Genomic DNA, 14,445 nt, shown 5'->3' with positions numbered 1-14,445 from the left:
ACCACCGAATTAATGTGCTTAGTGTGGCCGCATGCACTCGACTTTATACAATCTGTTTTACAAAACCGGTTTATGTAAATCGGAATAATCCCGTAGTGTAGACGTACCCAGAGACTCAGTTGATCTAAACTGGCATAAGCTCTATAGCAGTCACTGCAGCTACGCTGCTTTACACAATCTTGCAAATTGCTGAAATAATCAGTGTGAATAAAGATATATAGAAAACAAGTCAGGTAAACAAACTGTCAAATTTCACTTTATTTGTATTGAGAAAGTAGGCAACAAACAACACTTGGTACTCAGAGGTGCAAATTTACCATTATTTGCTGGCAAAATGTTTGTATATCAATGCTGGGCACTCTTAATTTCCATGACAGTAGCAAACTGATTTAATCATTTTACAAATCTATAATGAAAGAGTGCCACGGAGCTATAATTTCAGACGAACATGTAACATTTAACTATGGTTTCTCCAGGTGACTTTTGCCACTTCATGATTAGCAGCAAACAATTAAATCTGACCTCAAAAAGACAAAATGTCGAAGTGTTTGTCATTATTAAATAATAAGTGTTAGCAGCATACCCAATAAAATACATCTTGTACAAATACCATTGCACTTTTAACATGTCACAAGCATTTTTCTTACCATTATTTACACAGTATAGTTTGTATAGAATAGCTAAACTGATATATATTGAAAAATAGTGGAAATGTTAATAGCCCTAGACAACGTCTAGTGTTGACTCCTTTTGTTCCACACAGTTTCCCAGGACGCTTCATGAAAATCGTGTACATATACCATTGCATAAAAATAGAATTAACAAAAAGCTTATTTCTCAGTTAACACTTCAGAAGCTTATACTGTATTACTATATTAAATTGTTCACTACACAAGGGAACCATAATGACAATAGAGTCGAGCATCAGCCTCTGATTAAGTTTTCAGATAATACCAAAGTCCTGCTTATTCAAGTACTGTTCTTTATTTCACATTCCAATCACTTAGCTGTGCGATAATTATCCAGTGAGTTCCAAAGGCAGCTCCCGACCACATAAGGTCTCCCACTGTCTTGCAAGCAGTGATATTAGTTTCTCACGGCTTTCTGCACTTGGGATAAAGATATACCACTGGATCTCTCTATTCCCACTGCCTTTAAGTTTAGCATTTAACTTTGGGGCACTGAAAGTATCTCCAAAGTGATCCAGCGTTAGGTTCTGCATGAGATCTTGGTTCTGAACGTCATCAAAAACAAACGTGAGGGCCTGTGGATATGTCTGATAGCCCATAAGCACTCTGTCTAAATCACGGATTCGTCTTCCATCTGTGAGCTGATATTTGTCTCTCTTTGGTGGTTCCTTTGCAAATTCAGGTAGCGGGTAACTGATATAATCCTCATTGAAAAGGAACAAATCCGAACTGGTTAAAATGAATGTTTTAGGCTGAAGTGAACTATTGGCTTGAGTAGTTTCTTCTGTATGATTCACTTGAAATGCCAACACATACAGAAGGATATTTAGAGACTGGAGGTTAGCCAAACTGTACATCTTCTCTGCCACTAGAAAAGCAAGGTCCCCAATTTCCTCTTCACTGGGATATATAAACTTTACTCTACTAGAGTGAATCAGTTCATAATTCTCCATTTTTCCTGCAAGCACAAATATACATGAATTTTACTTTACACTCAGTATTACACAATGTTTCCCTGATGCATGTGGCTAAACATTAGATCCTTTGACACAGTTTGTTGCAGCTGGAACAACTCAAGTTTAGCCATTATTTATGCACAGTTTTTATTTGTATTAAATATGTGAATAATTTACTTGGATTGCATGTCCTTAATTGGATTTCTCATCTGTCTCTTGCATCATCAACCATTTTCAGTTACAATTAAATAATCTTTATTAGGGTGCTGATGTAAGAGGCAGAAAAAATAGCTGGATTCTCAGACCATAGATAATACTTGTCTTGCTAGTAGTTGGAGAGACAAGTCAACTTTTGAGTTCTAAACGGATTGAATCCAGTACGCAATCATTGAGAAAACAAATATGAAATCCCTTATTATTGCTATAGTAGATGAACAGACATCTTTAAACGGTCCCTCTGAAAAGAACTCTCTCACAAGTTGTGTGTAATGTCTAATGTCACATCATGATGTGCACACCACTCCCTAAGGAGCAGGCTCCTGCAGTAGGAGGAGGATTCATTGCTTCTGGTCTACCATAAATGGCTGTAAGTAAAATATTTTAGGCCAGACTTAACCAATGATTTCCTTAAAAGATTTCTTAAAATAATCACAAGCACCATCAAAAAATTCAGCTTTATTTAGAGAACCTTCTGCTAAGTTTGGAAATCTAGCCAAAAGCAGATTTATCATTGTGCATTTTAATAGCTGACAGTACAAATTTAACACATTTTAAAAATCCCTTAAATCTTATCTAATCTGTCACTGTTACTGGTTCACGAACGTACAACCTTTAGAGAACAAAAAAGTCTCTCTCCTGCAGAAGTTAAGAGACTGTTCCTTAAAGAGCGCTAAGTTACAAGTCTAACCTATAAATACAAGCTACAGCTGTAGATGGCTCAAAAGATTATGTAAGGGATGTAATTTACTGGATTCTATAAAAGGAGAATTATATCACATTGCCTTTCCCTGTGCAAATCTATTAGAAATTAAACATTTCTGTTCAGACAGGAAAGTCTAGGATAAATTCACACAGGACTTCAAGTGGAAGTGGAACTGAGTTAATAGGAAGCAAACAATCAATGCATAAAATCTTATACTTTTGGATTTTTAAAAAATACACATTACACAGTATTCAATATATACTAGAAGAGGGCCTCACCCTCCCTGGTTGAACTAATCTTGATACCTCTAGACTGATTCTTGCCTGCATATTTATATCCGCCTCTGGAAATTTCCACCACATGAGTCTGACAAAGTGGGTATTCACCCATGAAAGCTTATGCTCCAATACTTGTTAGTCTACAAGGTGCCACATGATTGTGTCGATTTTTACAGTTCCAGACTAACATGACTACCCCTCTAGTATTTGATATACTAACCTAAGAGTGTAGAATGGACCATTTACCTGTATTTTTATTCCCAAATTCAGAGTAGAAATCCTTATCTACTGGTTCTGGTGAAGGTGTGCGTGCCAGCAATGACAGCACTGCCATGAGATGCTGTATAAAGGCATGAGTACTGTAACTGTCTCTGGTTAGGCAGGTTACTATATGATCTGCAGAATGTCCTGGAGAAGACAGAATATAAGCCAGTTACATATCTATTTGTAGCTTTACTAGAATTTCAGCAGACATTCATTCACCACCATAGAATATTTCCTGTAGTGACGGATTTGAGATGTTTTTATTTGGTTAACTAGTTAGAATTGATCCTCTGACCAGAAGATAAGGGACCCTCCCAGACCTTCTGAAAGATTAGAGCATGTACTTTCATAAGGTACTTTATTTTGGAACACTGGATATGAACATTCCGGAATGTAGACATTTAACTCCTGTGACAAAGTTCCTCCTCTACTTTGGTGGGCCCTGCGCTTATTGGCAGATTTGCTCACCTCAGTGATCTTCCTCACAGTCTGGATCAACTCCTCCTGTGTCTGATCAGGAGTTGGGAGGTTTGGGGGGAACCCGGGCCCGCCCATTACTCCGGGTTCCAGCCCAGGGCCCTGTGGATTGCAGCTGTCTGTAGTGCCTCTTGTAACAGCTGCATGACAGCTACAACTCCCTGGGCTACTTCCCCATGGCCTCCTCCAAACATCTTCTTTATCCTTACCACAGGACCTTCCTCCTGGTGTCTGATAACACTTGCACTCCATAGTCCTCCAGCAGCACACACACTCACTCTCAGCTCCTTGTGCCTCTTGCTCCCAGCTCCTCATACGCACTTCCTCTCCTCTAGCTCCTCCCCACCTGACTGGAGAGAGCTCCTTTTTAAACCCAGGTGCCCTGATTAGCCTCCCTTGATTGGCTGCAGGTGTTCTAATCAGCCTGTCTGCCTTAATTGGTTCTAGCAAGTTACTGATTACTCTAGTACAGCCCCTGCTCTGGTCACTCAGGGAACAGAAAACTACTCACTTAGTGACCAGTATATTTGCCCCCTACCAGACTCCTGTACCCCATTGGTTTGGGTCTGTCACACACCATAACTGTTCATTACTTTAAAAATTTACCTTCAAAAGAAAACAGATTTCTGAAAATATTTTAATTACGGATGTTAAAAGTGAACTAAGTTAAAGGAAAAACTCCCCCTGCTTTTCCAGTTCAATTTGTGCACTTACACTTTGATTAAGGTCACCTACAGCATCAACTTTTTCTGGTCAGTTTCCTCATTAGGATCTTTGCCACAGCAGAGAGGATATAAGAATGGACATACTGGGTCAGACCAATGATTCATTTAGCCCAGTATCCTGTCTACCGATAGCAGCCAATGCCAGGTGCTTCAGAAGAAATGAACAAACAGTGCAATTACTGAGTGATCAATGCCATCATTTAGTCCAGCATCTGCTAGTCAGAGGCAAGTTGTAATACTTGAATTTGTGTATTAAACTCACTAGATTTCAAGGTGACAGAATCCCTTTAAAAAAGTATAAGGACTGGGTTTCAGTCTTAAAGTCTCCCATAAACTTTACAGCACAAATTATACCTTCAATCGCAATCTTCACATGACAGGGAAAGCTAAGAACAGAGCTGACAGCTGTATCCCTAACTTTGGATTTCTTTGTTTTGTTGGGTCTCAGGTCAACTTGAAATTTATTTTTTATATTTTAATTAAATATCTGACCTTACTGATTAAAAGTGCTATATAAGACACAGATGTTATTGTCTGATGGGGTTTATTTTTAGGAGAGCTAAGCTAGTTATTATATTATGTTCCCAAAAAGAGCAGAGGTAAAATTTTCAAAAGCTCCTAGGCTACTAAGTCACTTGAATCCCTTTGACTTTCATTGAGATTTAGCCATCTAAGTACCTGTATCACTTTTCAAAATGGGACAGGTTCTTTTGCAAATGTTACCCTACGCCAGCTAGAAGTGTAGTGTCTACTTTTGCTGGAGGTCTCTGTTGGCATCACACCACTGAGACATGAAAATAGGACATACCATGCAATTTTAAAGACTGATTTGAAGGATGGAATAGAGGCTTCAAGGCATAAACATTTACAATAATTTCTGGAAGCCAAAAGAAAATGTATAATGAGAAATGACATTTAATGAGTGACTATGATAAATTCACATTAAAAATGGAAGGTGCTACAAAATCTTAAGAATGAAAGACTAGGGAAGAATAGTTTATATTTCCCTTGTTTACTAGCCTTATGTATCTGGGAAGCATGTTCAAGCAAACTGGCAGAATGGTCTCTTGGCAAGAGACACTAACTCTCATAATGGAGTAAGAGTCAGGGGATATTTGCATCTATTTCAAAATATGGTGGGAAATCTCAATTTGTGTGCAACTAGATTAAAGCACTGGATGAGTTCTGCTCAGCAAACCTGCCAAATAAACCATTAAAATATAACTTACTTATATTCAGTGTTTAGAGTTCATTACTATCTCCATTTCTGCCCATTCAAGTCTTGAGGCAATAGCCAAATATCATCAAACCATCATAAAATCATTTTCTGCCTTTTGCTTGAATGAAGGTACAGCCACAGATTCAATAAGCACCATCATTTTGTAGTAGTTCATGGTTATCTGCCTACACAGCTTAATGGCAGAGGCACTAGTGGTGAAACATTTCCACTAATGCATCATAACAAGGCTACAAGTTTCAAGTTTCAACCCACTATGCACACAAATCAAGAAAAACACTCAATATGCAGAGCACAACATTTTCATTCACTGATCACTTAATCCTTTGAGTGCACTATGTTGTACGCATGCATACTTTAAGTTCAAATCTTTATCAAAGTGCAAAAAGATATGAAACATTCAGTTGGAAAATGTTCACTCCTGCTTTCCTTGAATGTTTTACACATGGCTAAAGTGACTATTTCCCCCACATTTTATTTCACTTTAGGTAAGGAAAGTGTAAAATTTCACACCCCAAAATTATTCTTTGGGTAACATAAGCCACTGGAACTGGACAGTCTTTTCAGACACACATATTTATATAGTGGCACCAGTGTGATATCATAAATGTTAACATATTGGAAATGGTTAATTATAAAAAGACAGCAGGATAACATGGTGCTCCCTATCAAGAGTGAAGTGAAGACAGGGATGAAATCAAGATGACAGTAGTATTGGCAGCTAGAAAAATCTACAGCATAAAATGTTACTCACCAGTAATTCGAAAATATTGATCAAAAAGTCCAACATTCACTGATTGCAGATCGTTAAGTTTTAGCACAAAGCAGCAAGAGAGATGGAAAGAGCTATTTTCACAATCTGAGTTTTCTTGGTTCCAAAAGTCTAATGAACGAAGAATATAATATGATAAAGAGCAAGTCACAAAAAGGAAGAATGATAAATTTAGACTACAAACATAATTACATTCAGATCCTAGAGTGATCTATATTAAAAATTTAATTATAAATTTCTCCATTGTTGTGCTTGAAACAAACCCTTGAAAAGCATTTTTCTTTAATGACTACTTATTTAATATTGGAAGCTTTCTTTATACAGATACATTCCAAAAATTCGGAAACGAGAGATGATACTGCATTCAGTGAAAAATCCCCCCCATCCCCATCCATGAGGATGATATAACTTCCTTTCAGACTTTCTTAAGAGTTCAAAGTATATCACAAAGGCACAGGACCCCTAAACACATAGACACAGGCTGCACTCAAAGGCAGAAACTAGTCCTAAGATACCACACTTAATGAATGGTGGCTAATAGCTTTCTTGGGGCAAACTACAGCTCTGAACCTCATCTCTGGTAGTATACCTGAAATAAGAATCTGGCTCAAAACGCACATGCCAGAGTGAACAGAGGAATGTTAAGAGGAAAGAGGTTTATGAAGAAGTCTTATTCTTGCCCAAACCAGAAGAAACCCATCCACCACACGTGCCATTGATCTACAATGAGCCACAGTATCATCATGCTGGGAAATCTCTACTTGCGCGCAACTAGATTAAAGAGCTGGATGATCTCTACTCCGCAACCATACCAGATAAGCCATTAAAACATAACCTACTTATATTCAATGTTTAGAGTTTGTTACTTTCTCCATTTCTGCCCATTCTTTGGCGGAACATGTACTTTGCCTTCTGAAGATAAGCACATTCGAGGAATGGCTTATACATAATCAAAATAAAATTAGGCAGCCTCAATCTAAAAATATTAAGCCTCGCTCCTGAGAAGACAGTCATGTGGGTAAACAGTTAGTGCGGACTGGGAGACCCAGTATCAAAAGCAATTGAGGTGTTTTGCTCCTCGAACTGGCAAATATTGCTGACAGCATGTCACATTCTCAGGGCCGCACTGTGCCCATGAACCACATGCAATTCCCACTGACAAGTAGTCAATAAGTTACTCACATGACAGAGGGGCACAATACAACCCTTAGGCCTGTCGCACCTTACAGCTGGCAATGGAATGGCATTTCAGTTGCGTAGAAGATGCTGGGGATTGCTAAGTAACATCAGAAAGAAGCATGCACAGACATCATGGAGAAGGGGCTATTTGAGGTGCAGAGCTGGATGAAGACTCAAAACCCTTATTGCAAGGTAAAGCCCCAGGCACGCATGCATGCTGCAAAGGGCAAGCCTGGAGAAACCCATGATGGGATGTTTAGAGTCCCTTGGCTGCAAAAATGACTGCTAATCAAAAAAAGGGGGGGGGGGTGGAATAGCTCAGTGGTTTGAGCATTGGCCTGCTAAACTCAGGGTTGTGAGTTCAATCCTTGAGGGGGCCATTTAGGGATTTAGTTGGGGATTGGTCCTGCTTTGAGCAGGGGGTTGGACTAGATGATCTCCTGAGGTTCCTTCCAACCCTAATAATCTATGATTCTATGATCACCTTGAATATAAAGGAAGAAGACAATAGAGGCTCACTTACCAATTAACCCTGCAACTTTTATTAGAGATTCAAAATTAACCCTTTTTGTCTTACCCAACTGATGCTCATTAGTATGAGTTACAGCATCATCCAACAGAAAGTAAATAGCTTTTGTTGAGAGCATGACACAAGCCGTCACTTCTATGTCAGGAGTTTTATAAAATAAAACAGAAGACCACATAAGATGTCTCAGCTCTTCATTTTCTACCTGCAAGACAAATTATGTTGCTTGATTTTGCACATCTTCACCTCTGACTTGCTAGAAGCAGCTTTTGGGAACTGCTTTCCTGGTAAACCAATGCAAAACTAACATTATGAACACAAAAGTGTGATAATGTTTTCTCCAAAGTTGCTGAGTGCAGTTGTATCGGAAGAGTTGTCCATGAAACAGTTCTAGTGTGTATGAGATTAAGAATCGGTGACAGAAAGTTTTTATTGTGGTCTAGCCTACCACACTATTCGATTCCAAGATTCACAGAGTTGACGAGGAACTATTTAAAAAAATCTAAAACCAGCAAACCTGGCAGAGTTATGCCCACAAAATCTAGTTAAGGAGCTTCTGTAAGTAAAAGTAAAGTTCACGATGCCTGCCATATCTCAAAGAGCAACACAAACCTTCAAATACTGCTGAGGAGAAAAGTTTCAAGCAGCTTTATGAAAAAAGGAGAAAGCATGACTAGCAATTACCTCAGACACATGTTATACTGGGAAGTAGAATTAGAATGCATTTTACTATATGCATTTTACTGGCATAGTTTCTTAGATATTATGCCCAGAACACTTGATATCTGTTGAAACTACACTAATGATTTTCCCAAATTCAGTAAAACCAAACTGAGTTCACAAATCCTTCATCTAACATTTGCCACAATGTTGCTGTTTCAATTGCCTAAATCAGGGTTTCTGGGCCTCACTTTGAAAATATTTCAGGTTGTGATGATTCCCCTGCCCCAAAGTGATAGAAAATTACTGTACATACTCATAGGAGCACACTTATGCTATTGCCACCCATACGTCTGTGCTGCTGTTGTATCTCCCTTCCCCCTTCAGCTCCTTCTTCCCTCAGCAATATTTTTTGTGATCTTTTGTAACCTCCCTACAATAGCCTTGTGACCCCCTTTTGGGTCGGGACCCATAGTCTGAGAAACACTGTTCTAAACCATTATTTTAACAGCTCCTAATTTGATCTCATTCCATAAAAAGTCTGTAGGTTCTCAACTAAAACCATTGTTGAAGACTTATGAACTGCAGAATTGAGTATCATGTAGACTGAGCACGTTCTACTGAAAGTCTGGTTAACTGCACTTTAAATAATTAGGAAAAAAATTCTTTGGTGTTCGCTGCAAGTTTGAAAAGCTTTTCAACTGACATTTTCATTCGGATCATAGTGAGTTCTCTTTCAAACTACAGCAAAATGACTTAAGATAAGAATTGCATTTTCAAGCTGGACATCCAACCCATTAACATCCCAACTAATATTTGCTTGGGTATCAGATATTGGAGTTGTCAACTCAGAGAGCGCTAGTCTTTTTGCAATTGCAATAGCTATGCCTATGTAATTTTGTGTTTATACATAAGCATCACCTAAGAAGCCCTAAGACACACTTTCAGTGAAATCTGAATGGCACCCACTAAATTCCCTCAAAGCCCATCCTACCAATTGTTTGTAGCTTTCTTAACTCTTACTAAAATAAAAAAGCTGCCTCCTTGGAGAAACACTGTTTTCAAGACAAACATTCCATTAATTTAGGTACTGACCCTGCACTGAGGACCTTGTGGCCAGACCCAGAGCTTTGCAGGGCCCCAACAACTTTTGTGAGACTCAGAATAGGGGCTCACTCAATTGGAAACAGTTACAGGGTTGGGATTTTGATCAGTAACTTCCAGATTTAGGAGTATCTATTATGTTCTGGGTTTAAGTTTGAACAAGAAAGGTTTTTAAAAACATTTCTAGTTTTAAAAGGTTGATGGTGGCCTGCATAAAGCGTCCCTAATTTGCACACAATACCTCAGCAACGCTGTTATGGAAAAACTCCACAATCGCATTTCCTTTTAGCCCAGCCACATACTGAAGAGATGAAGATATTGGAAGATAAGCTGGAATTTGGTTATCTTCCGTAATTTTCTGCATCAGAAATTCAGATGGATATAAAGATGATAGCGTCAAACAAGGCTTGCAAAAGCTAGGAGGCAGAAGAGACCAAGAAACATCACGTCAGAATGCACACTCAAAAACTGTAACTAACAAGTAGAGATGCAGAGTTTTTTCCCCACATAAGCAACATTCATACTTTAAAGTCTATTCTGTAGTTTATAACAGAGATTTGTGTGTTTAATAGCAGCATATTATATCTTGTCTCAATGGAGTTCCTGTTCACTACGTAAATTATTTTACTTTAACGCCTCTGTTGTTTGCTTTCCTTTTACTAGGTTTCAGGCAAAATGCAAAGCTTCCTTTCACAAGAGCATACAATAGGTTGTGAACATAAAGCCGAGCAGCAGGTATGAACTGTCAACTGATTGTATAATCCTGTATCCAGAGTGAAAGGATAGACTACAAGTACTAGGGGCCTGATTCTCATACACCCAGGTCCTGCTGCACTGTTAAACGTAAGTTTCCAGTAACGCTGTGCTGGTTAGGCCACGTTAATTTCAATGCTGCACGGTATGTATTTTAAGGGAGTCATTTACCCTGCTGTCTGGCTGTGTCTGTTTTTTGAATCCAAGAGGTGATTTCTTACTGATTCCAAACTGTTGGAAGCTTTCAAAATAACTATAGTTTTAACATCCCGCAGAAGTGTCCTCAAAAGACTGTAGATTCTTAGAAAATGGAATTTTTCATGAGGTAGAACAAATACTGCTGTAACAAATTTGTGTCCAATGAGTAACTCTAGCACATGTCCATCTGAAAATGACCCTTTCTGCTGGATGGGATGATTGGTCGGATGCAACACAACGGAAGCCAGTGGAATCCTGCTCAGCTTGAATACATTTTTTGCATCTTCCGAGTCTATACATTTAGATGGCATTACGTTAAAATCAACCTTTACTATGTGCAAATGCTGGGGTGTCAGAAATATCCAACAAGGATGGAATGCATAGTGACTCTGTTCAGCAGATTTATACAATGTGGAATAAAGTGCAGAACACAAGGCATGGTCAGACCATGCTCTGTTATCATCCACTGATTCTGGTAGATGCAAGGCTTTCTGAACATCAGTTTTATTACTGTAAACAAGGTAAGTTGGGAAGCAACCTTTTATCTCCATGCCATCTGGTGAAATGTGATAAAATCCCATCAGTTGGTAGACAAATTCTTGCAAACTTGCTTTGCCACAGTACAACGTGGAACTTGATAGCAGGGATGTGCAACTTTGAGAGCAGCATGTTTGTAAACAGGAATAGAAGTCCTGAAGATTTTGGGAGTCCGAAACGACAAACAGACAGTTGTCATTATTTCTCACCTTGAGGGTTAAACATATTTCTGGTATGAAAAAGCCAAACTCTGTAAGATCTGTATATGGAAAGCACAGTGCTAGTTTCAAGGCAGCTGGAATATGTTGGCAGTTGCCTTTTGGATCTTGATGAGGAATCTCAAACACAGCTACTACACTATCAGTCAAAACCAAACAAGAGGCAAACTGCCTGACTCTTCCTTTATGAACCTGAATAGAAAAACTCCAGAGAACTTTGACTATGTCTATGCTCTCTGCTCTTGTGCTATCTGGAGCTGGTGGGCCAATATCTGACGTAGCACAGAACTCGAAAGTCTGTTCTCCAAGTCCCATTTCAAAATAGCCATCTTCATTATCTGTGAGACTGGAATCACTCACAGGGCTCTCTTTGTATCCTATTTCAGTAGAGGAAGGGGGTGATCTCTGCAAAGCCTCTGCTATCAAGGTGGAGAGGTGCTGGATAAAATCCTGGTTGGTGGCAGTGTATGACATACAGGTAAAAGGCAAGATGATGGTGTTACGAGGGTCAGGCAATGCATCATGTTCTTCATCTGAATGGTCCAAACTTCAGAAACAGAAAAAAACAAAAGTGTAAGGTTGAGTTCAAGAGAAATCATACCTATCCAAGACCTTTTCTACTGTGTACCAAGACACTGATTCTCAAGCCTAAACAATCACTTCAAGAGAAAGCGTAACACAGTGTAGTTTGTACAGAATCTGTGATCTTCAGCCACCAATTTCAAACACAAGACTGGTATAACTTAACCTTTAGAGCACTGACAAGTACACAGAGTTCACTTATCTTCTCTTCCTCATTCCTAATAAATTTAATCACCAAACATGTAATGATAGTTTAATCAGTATTAAAGCAGGATCGCACCTTGTCATTTGACCACTTCACTATACGGCCACTGAGGCACTTGTGGACTTTCAAATACATCCCACAGTTCAAAAGACAACTTTGATGAAATTTCATGAAGAAATTTTCAAGCTGAGAAAAATAGGGCCAGAGTTCCAGAAACGGGAACATGTTCTGCTTTAAAGGCCAAGACTGTGTCCAGAGGCGAAACACAGTATCCAGAGACCCACTACTATACAAACTACTATAAGCAAATTTATATTAGAAGTTAGTCATTTTATCTCACCAAAAGTGATGACCTCTTCCATATTCTTTTGATAAGTCCAGCAGAGAAGTAGGCACCTACAGAAGTGTCATACAAACTTCAGTAAACATGGGTTTAGTCATAGAACAATATTAATCAACATAGAGTTCTTAAGCTGTTTATAGTCTGTCATATCAATATGCGGTTAAATCCAAAGGTCTGGCTGGTTTTCCTCTTGCACTACTTGGTAATTAATTTTCACCTAAAGCACCTCATTAGAGGACCTTAAAATATTTTGCCAACATTACTTCCGCAACCTGAACACCTCATGAGGTAGGCAGAAATTGAACCAGGAATAGAACCTATTTCCCCACCTGTAAAATGGTTATTTACCTACCTCACTGGGTTGTTTTGAGACTGCGTATGAAAAGCAGTTTGAGATCTTTGGATGAAGGACGCTATGCCATGCAAAACTTTACTGCAGATGGGTAAAGGGAGGCATAGAGAGATAGAGTAATCTTCAACAAGTCACTTTAAGCCAGTGGCAAATCAAAGGTGCCAGCTGACTCAGCCCCTTACTCAGGAATGCTCCCAACATTGCTTAACAAATGCAAGAAGCTTAAGACTAATGAAGTAATGGTAAAGGAGCCATCAGGAACCTGGAGTCTGGATGGGGAAAACTGAAACCACCCTGAATTTTCCCTATCAGCACCAAAGAGAAACTTTTCCCACCCAGCAGCAAGTAGATAGCTATTCCCCTCCCCACCCCATCCATCCTACCTTCAAGCAACCAGACAGAAGCGGCAGAGAGAGAAAGAGAGGGGAAGCCCCATCCTGCAATCTTATCAGCTAGGTGGATGTTAGTGACAGTGATGTGATACTGACATTATGTCAATATGTCATGGCACTGAACTGCAACATCACAATGCAAGTACCGTGAAGCAAGCTCAGGACACTACACTCCTGTTCTCTGCAACTCCATACACTATTTGAGTGGTTCTAAAATATTAGAAGGTGGATCAAGCCCTCTAGCGCTACAGAAGAGTTATGTTCAGTTCAGGTGGAAAAAACTGAAAGTCAGCATTAAGTGTCCACGGGACTGAAAGTTGTCAGTTACTGAAAATTAGGTCTTTAGTTCTTAGCCCATTAAAACTGGACAGGTAGTGGCTTTGCCTTTAGCCCTCAGATATCTTGCTTGAAAGTTGAAAACTGATTTTATACCCAATTTATTATAAAAGTTCAGAGTAAAATATTTAGTTTCAGTATTTTACAAACTGAAACCTCTTAATAATTGATAAGTAATTTGGGGCTAACTCTGCTTTGCCCCATTACAACAGATCACATAGTACAGAAATAATCAGATTAACAGGAAAATTCTGCTGTGGATTATTTTAACAAAGTTTTTGCTTCAAGAAAAAACAAATTAAAAACAATTTTTAAAAGAAGACATATGGGAAGAGAATTGCAGTTACCTGATTTCTGTATCTAGAGTTTAGTATTTCAGAGCATCTCTGGGTAACTGTATGGTCTGTAGGAGTCGAACTACTGGATGGCGATAAAATGCTAGCTAGGGCTGTTTTTCTACAAATTATTTCTAGAACAAATACAAATAGCTCTTAAAGAATGTTAAAACAAAACCAAAACACATTATTTAACTGCAACTGTATGACAAGTATTCTTAAAATATCTAAGCAAAACTTGACAAGTGGTCATTAATACAGTAGAGAATAGTTTCATACAATAGCTTGTACCAATCAAAGGAAGTCTGTTTATATGCTGAATTTAAGTCTTACTATGGAGGCATCAGTAGCTGCACTTAGCCCTGCACTTAGCCCTGGTCTACACTACGAGTTTAGGTTGAATTT

General features: G+C 38.8%; 1 protein-coding gene across 6 annotated transcripts in view; it reads right to left on the bottom strand.

Moving 5' to 3' along the window:
• Positions 1-236: 236 nt before the first annotated feature.
• NISCH (nischarin) overlaps positions 237-14,445 on the bottom strand; it is a 68,474-nt gene continuing 54,265 nt past the window's right edge. Inside the window, exons 14-21 of one of the 6 annotated variants that reach the window (XM_030568843.1) lie at positions 14,053-14,174; positions 12,623-12,678; positions 10,714-12,042; positions 10,031-10,205; positions 8,077-8,230; positions 6,303-6,431; positions 3,092-3,253; positions 237-1,647 (exon numbers count right to left, since the gene is read on the bottom strand). In XM_030568843.1, the coding sequence (XP_030424703.1) occupies positions 1,019-1,647; positions 3,092-3,253; positions 6,303-6,431; positions 8,077-8,230; positions 10,031-10,205; positions 10,714-12,042; positions 12,623-12,678; positions 14,053-14,174 (2,756 nt within the window). In that variant the 3' untranslated portion in view covers positions 237-1,018. Of the gene's footprint in view, positions 1,648-3,091; positions 3,254-4,300; positions 4,460-6,302; positions 6,432-8,076; positions 8,231-10,030; positions 10,206-10,713; positions 12,043-12,622; positions 12,679-14,052; positions 14,175-14,445 lie in introns of those variants that run through there. The other 5 variants (XR_004001199.1, XM_030568844.1, XM_030568846.1 and 2 more) reach the window with 5 other exon arrangements.

Source organism: Gopherus evgoodei, chromosome 7 (assembly GCF_007399415.2).
Source record: "Gopherus evgoodei ecotype Sinaloan lineage chromosome 7, rGopEvg1_v1.p, whole genome shotgun sequence".
Classification (NCBI taxonomy): Eukaryota; Metazoa; Chordata; order Testudines; family Testudinidae; genus Gopherus; species Gopherus evgoodei.
This window is presented reverse-complemented; position numbering and strand designations above follow the sequence as displayed.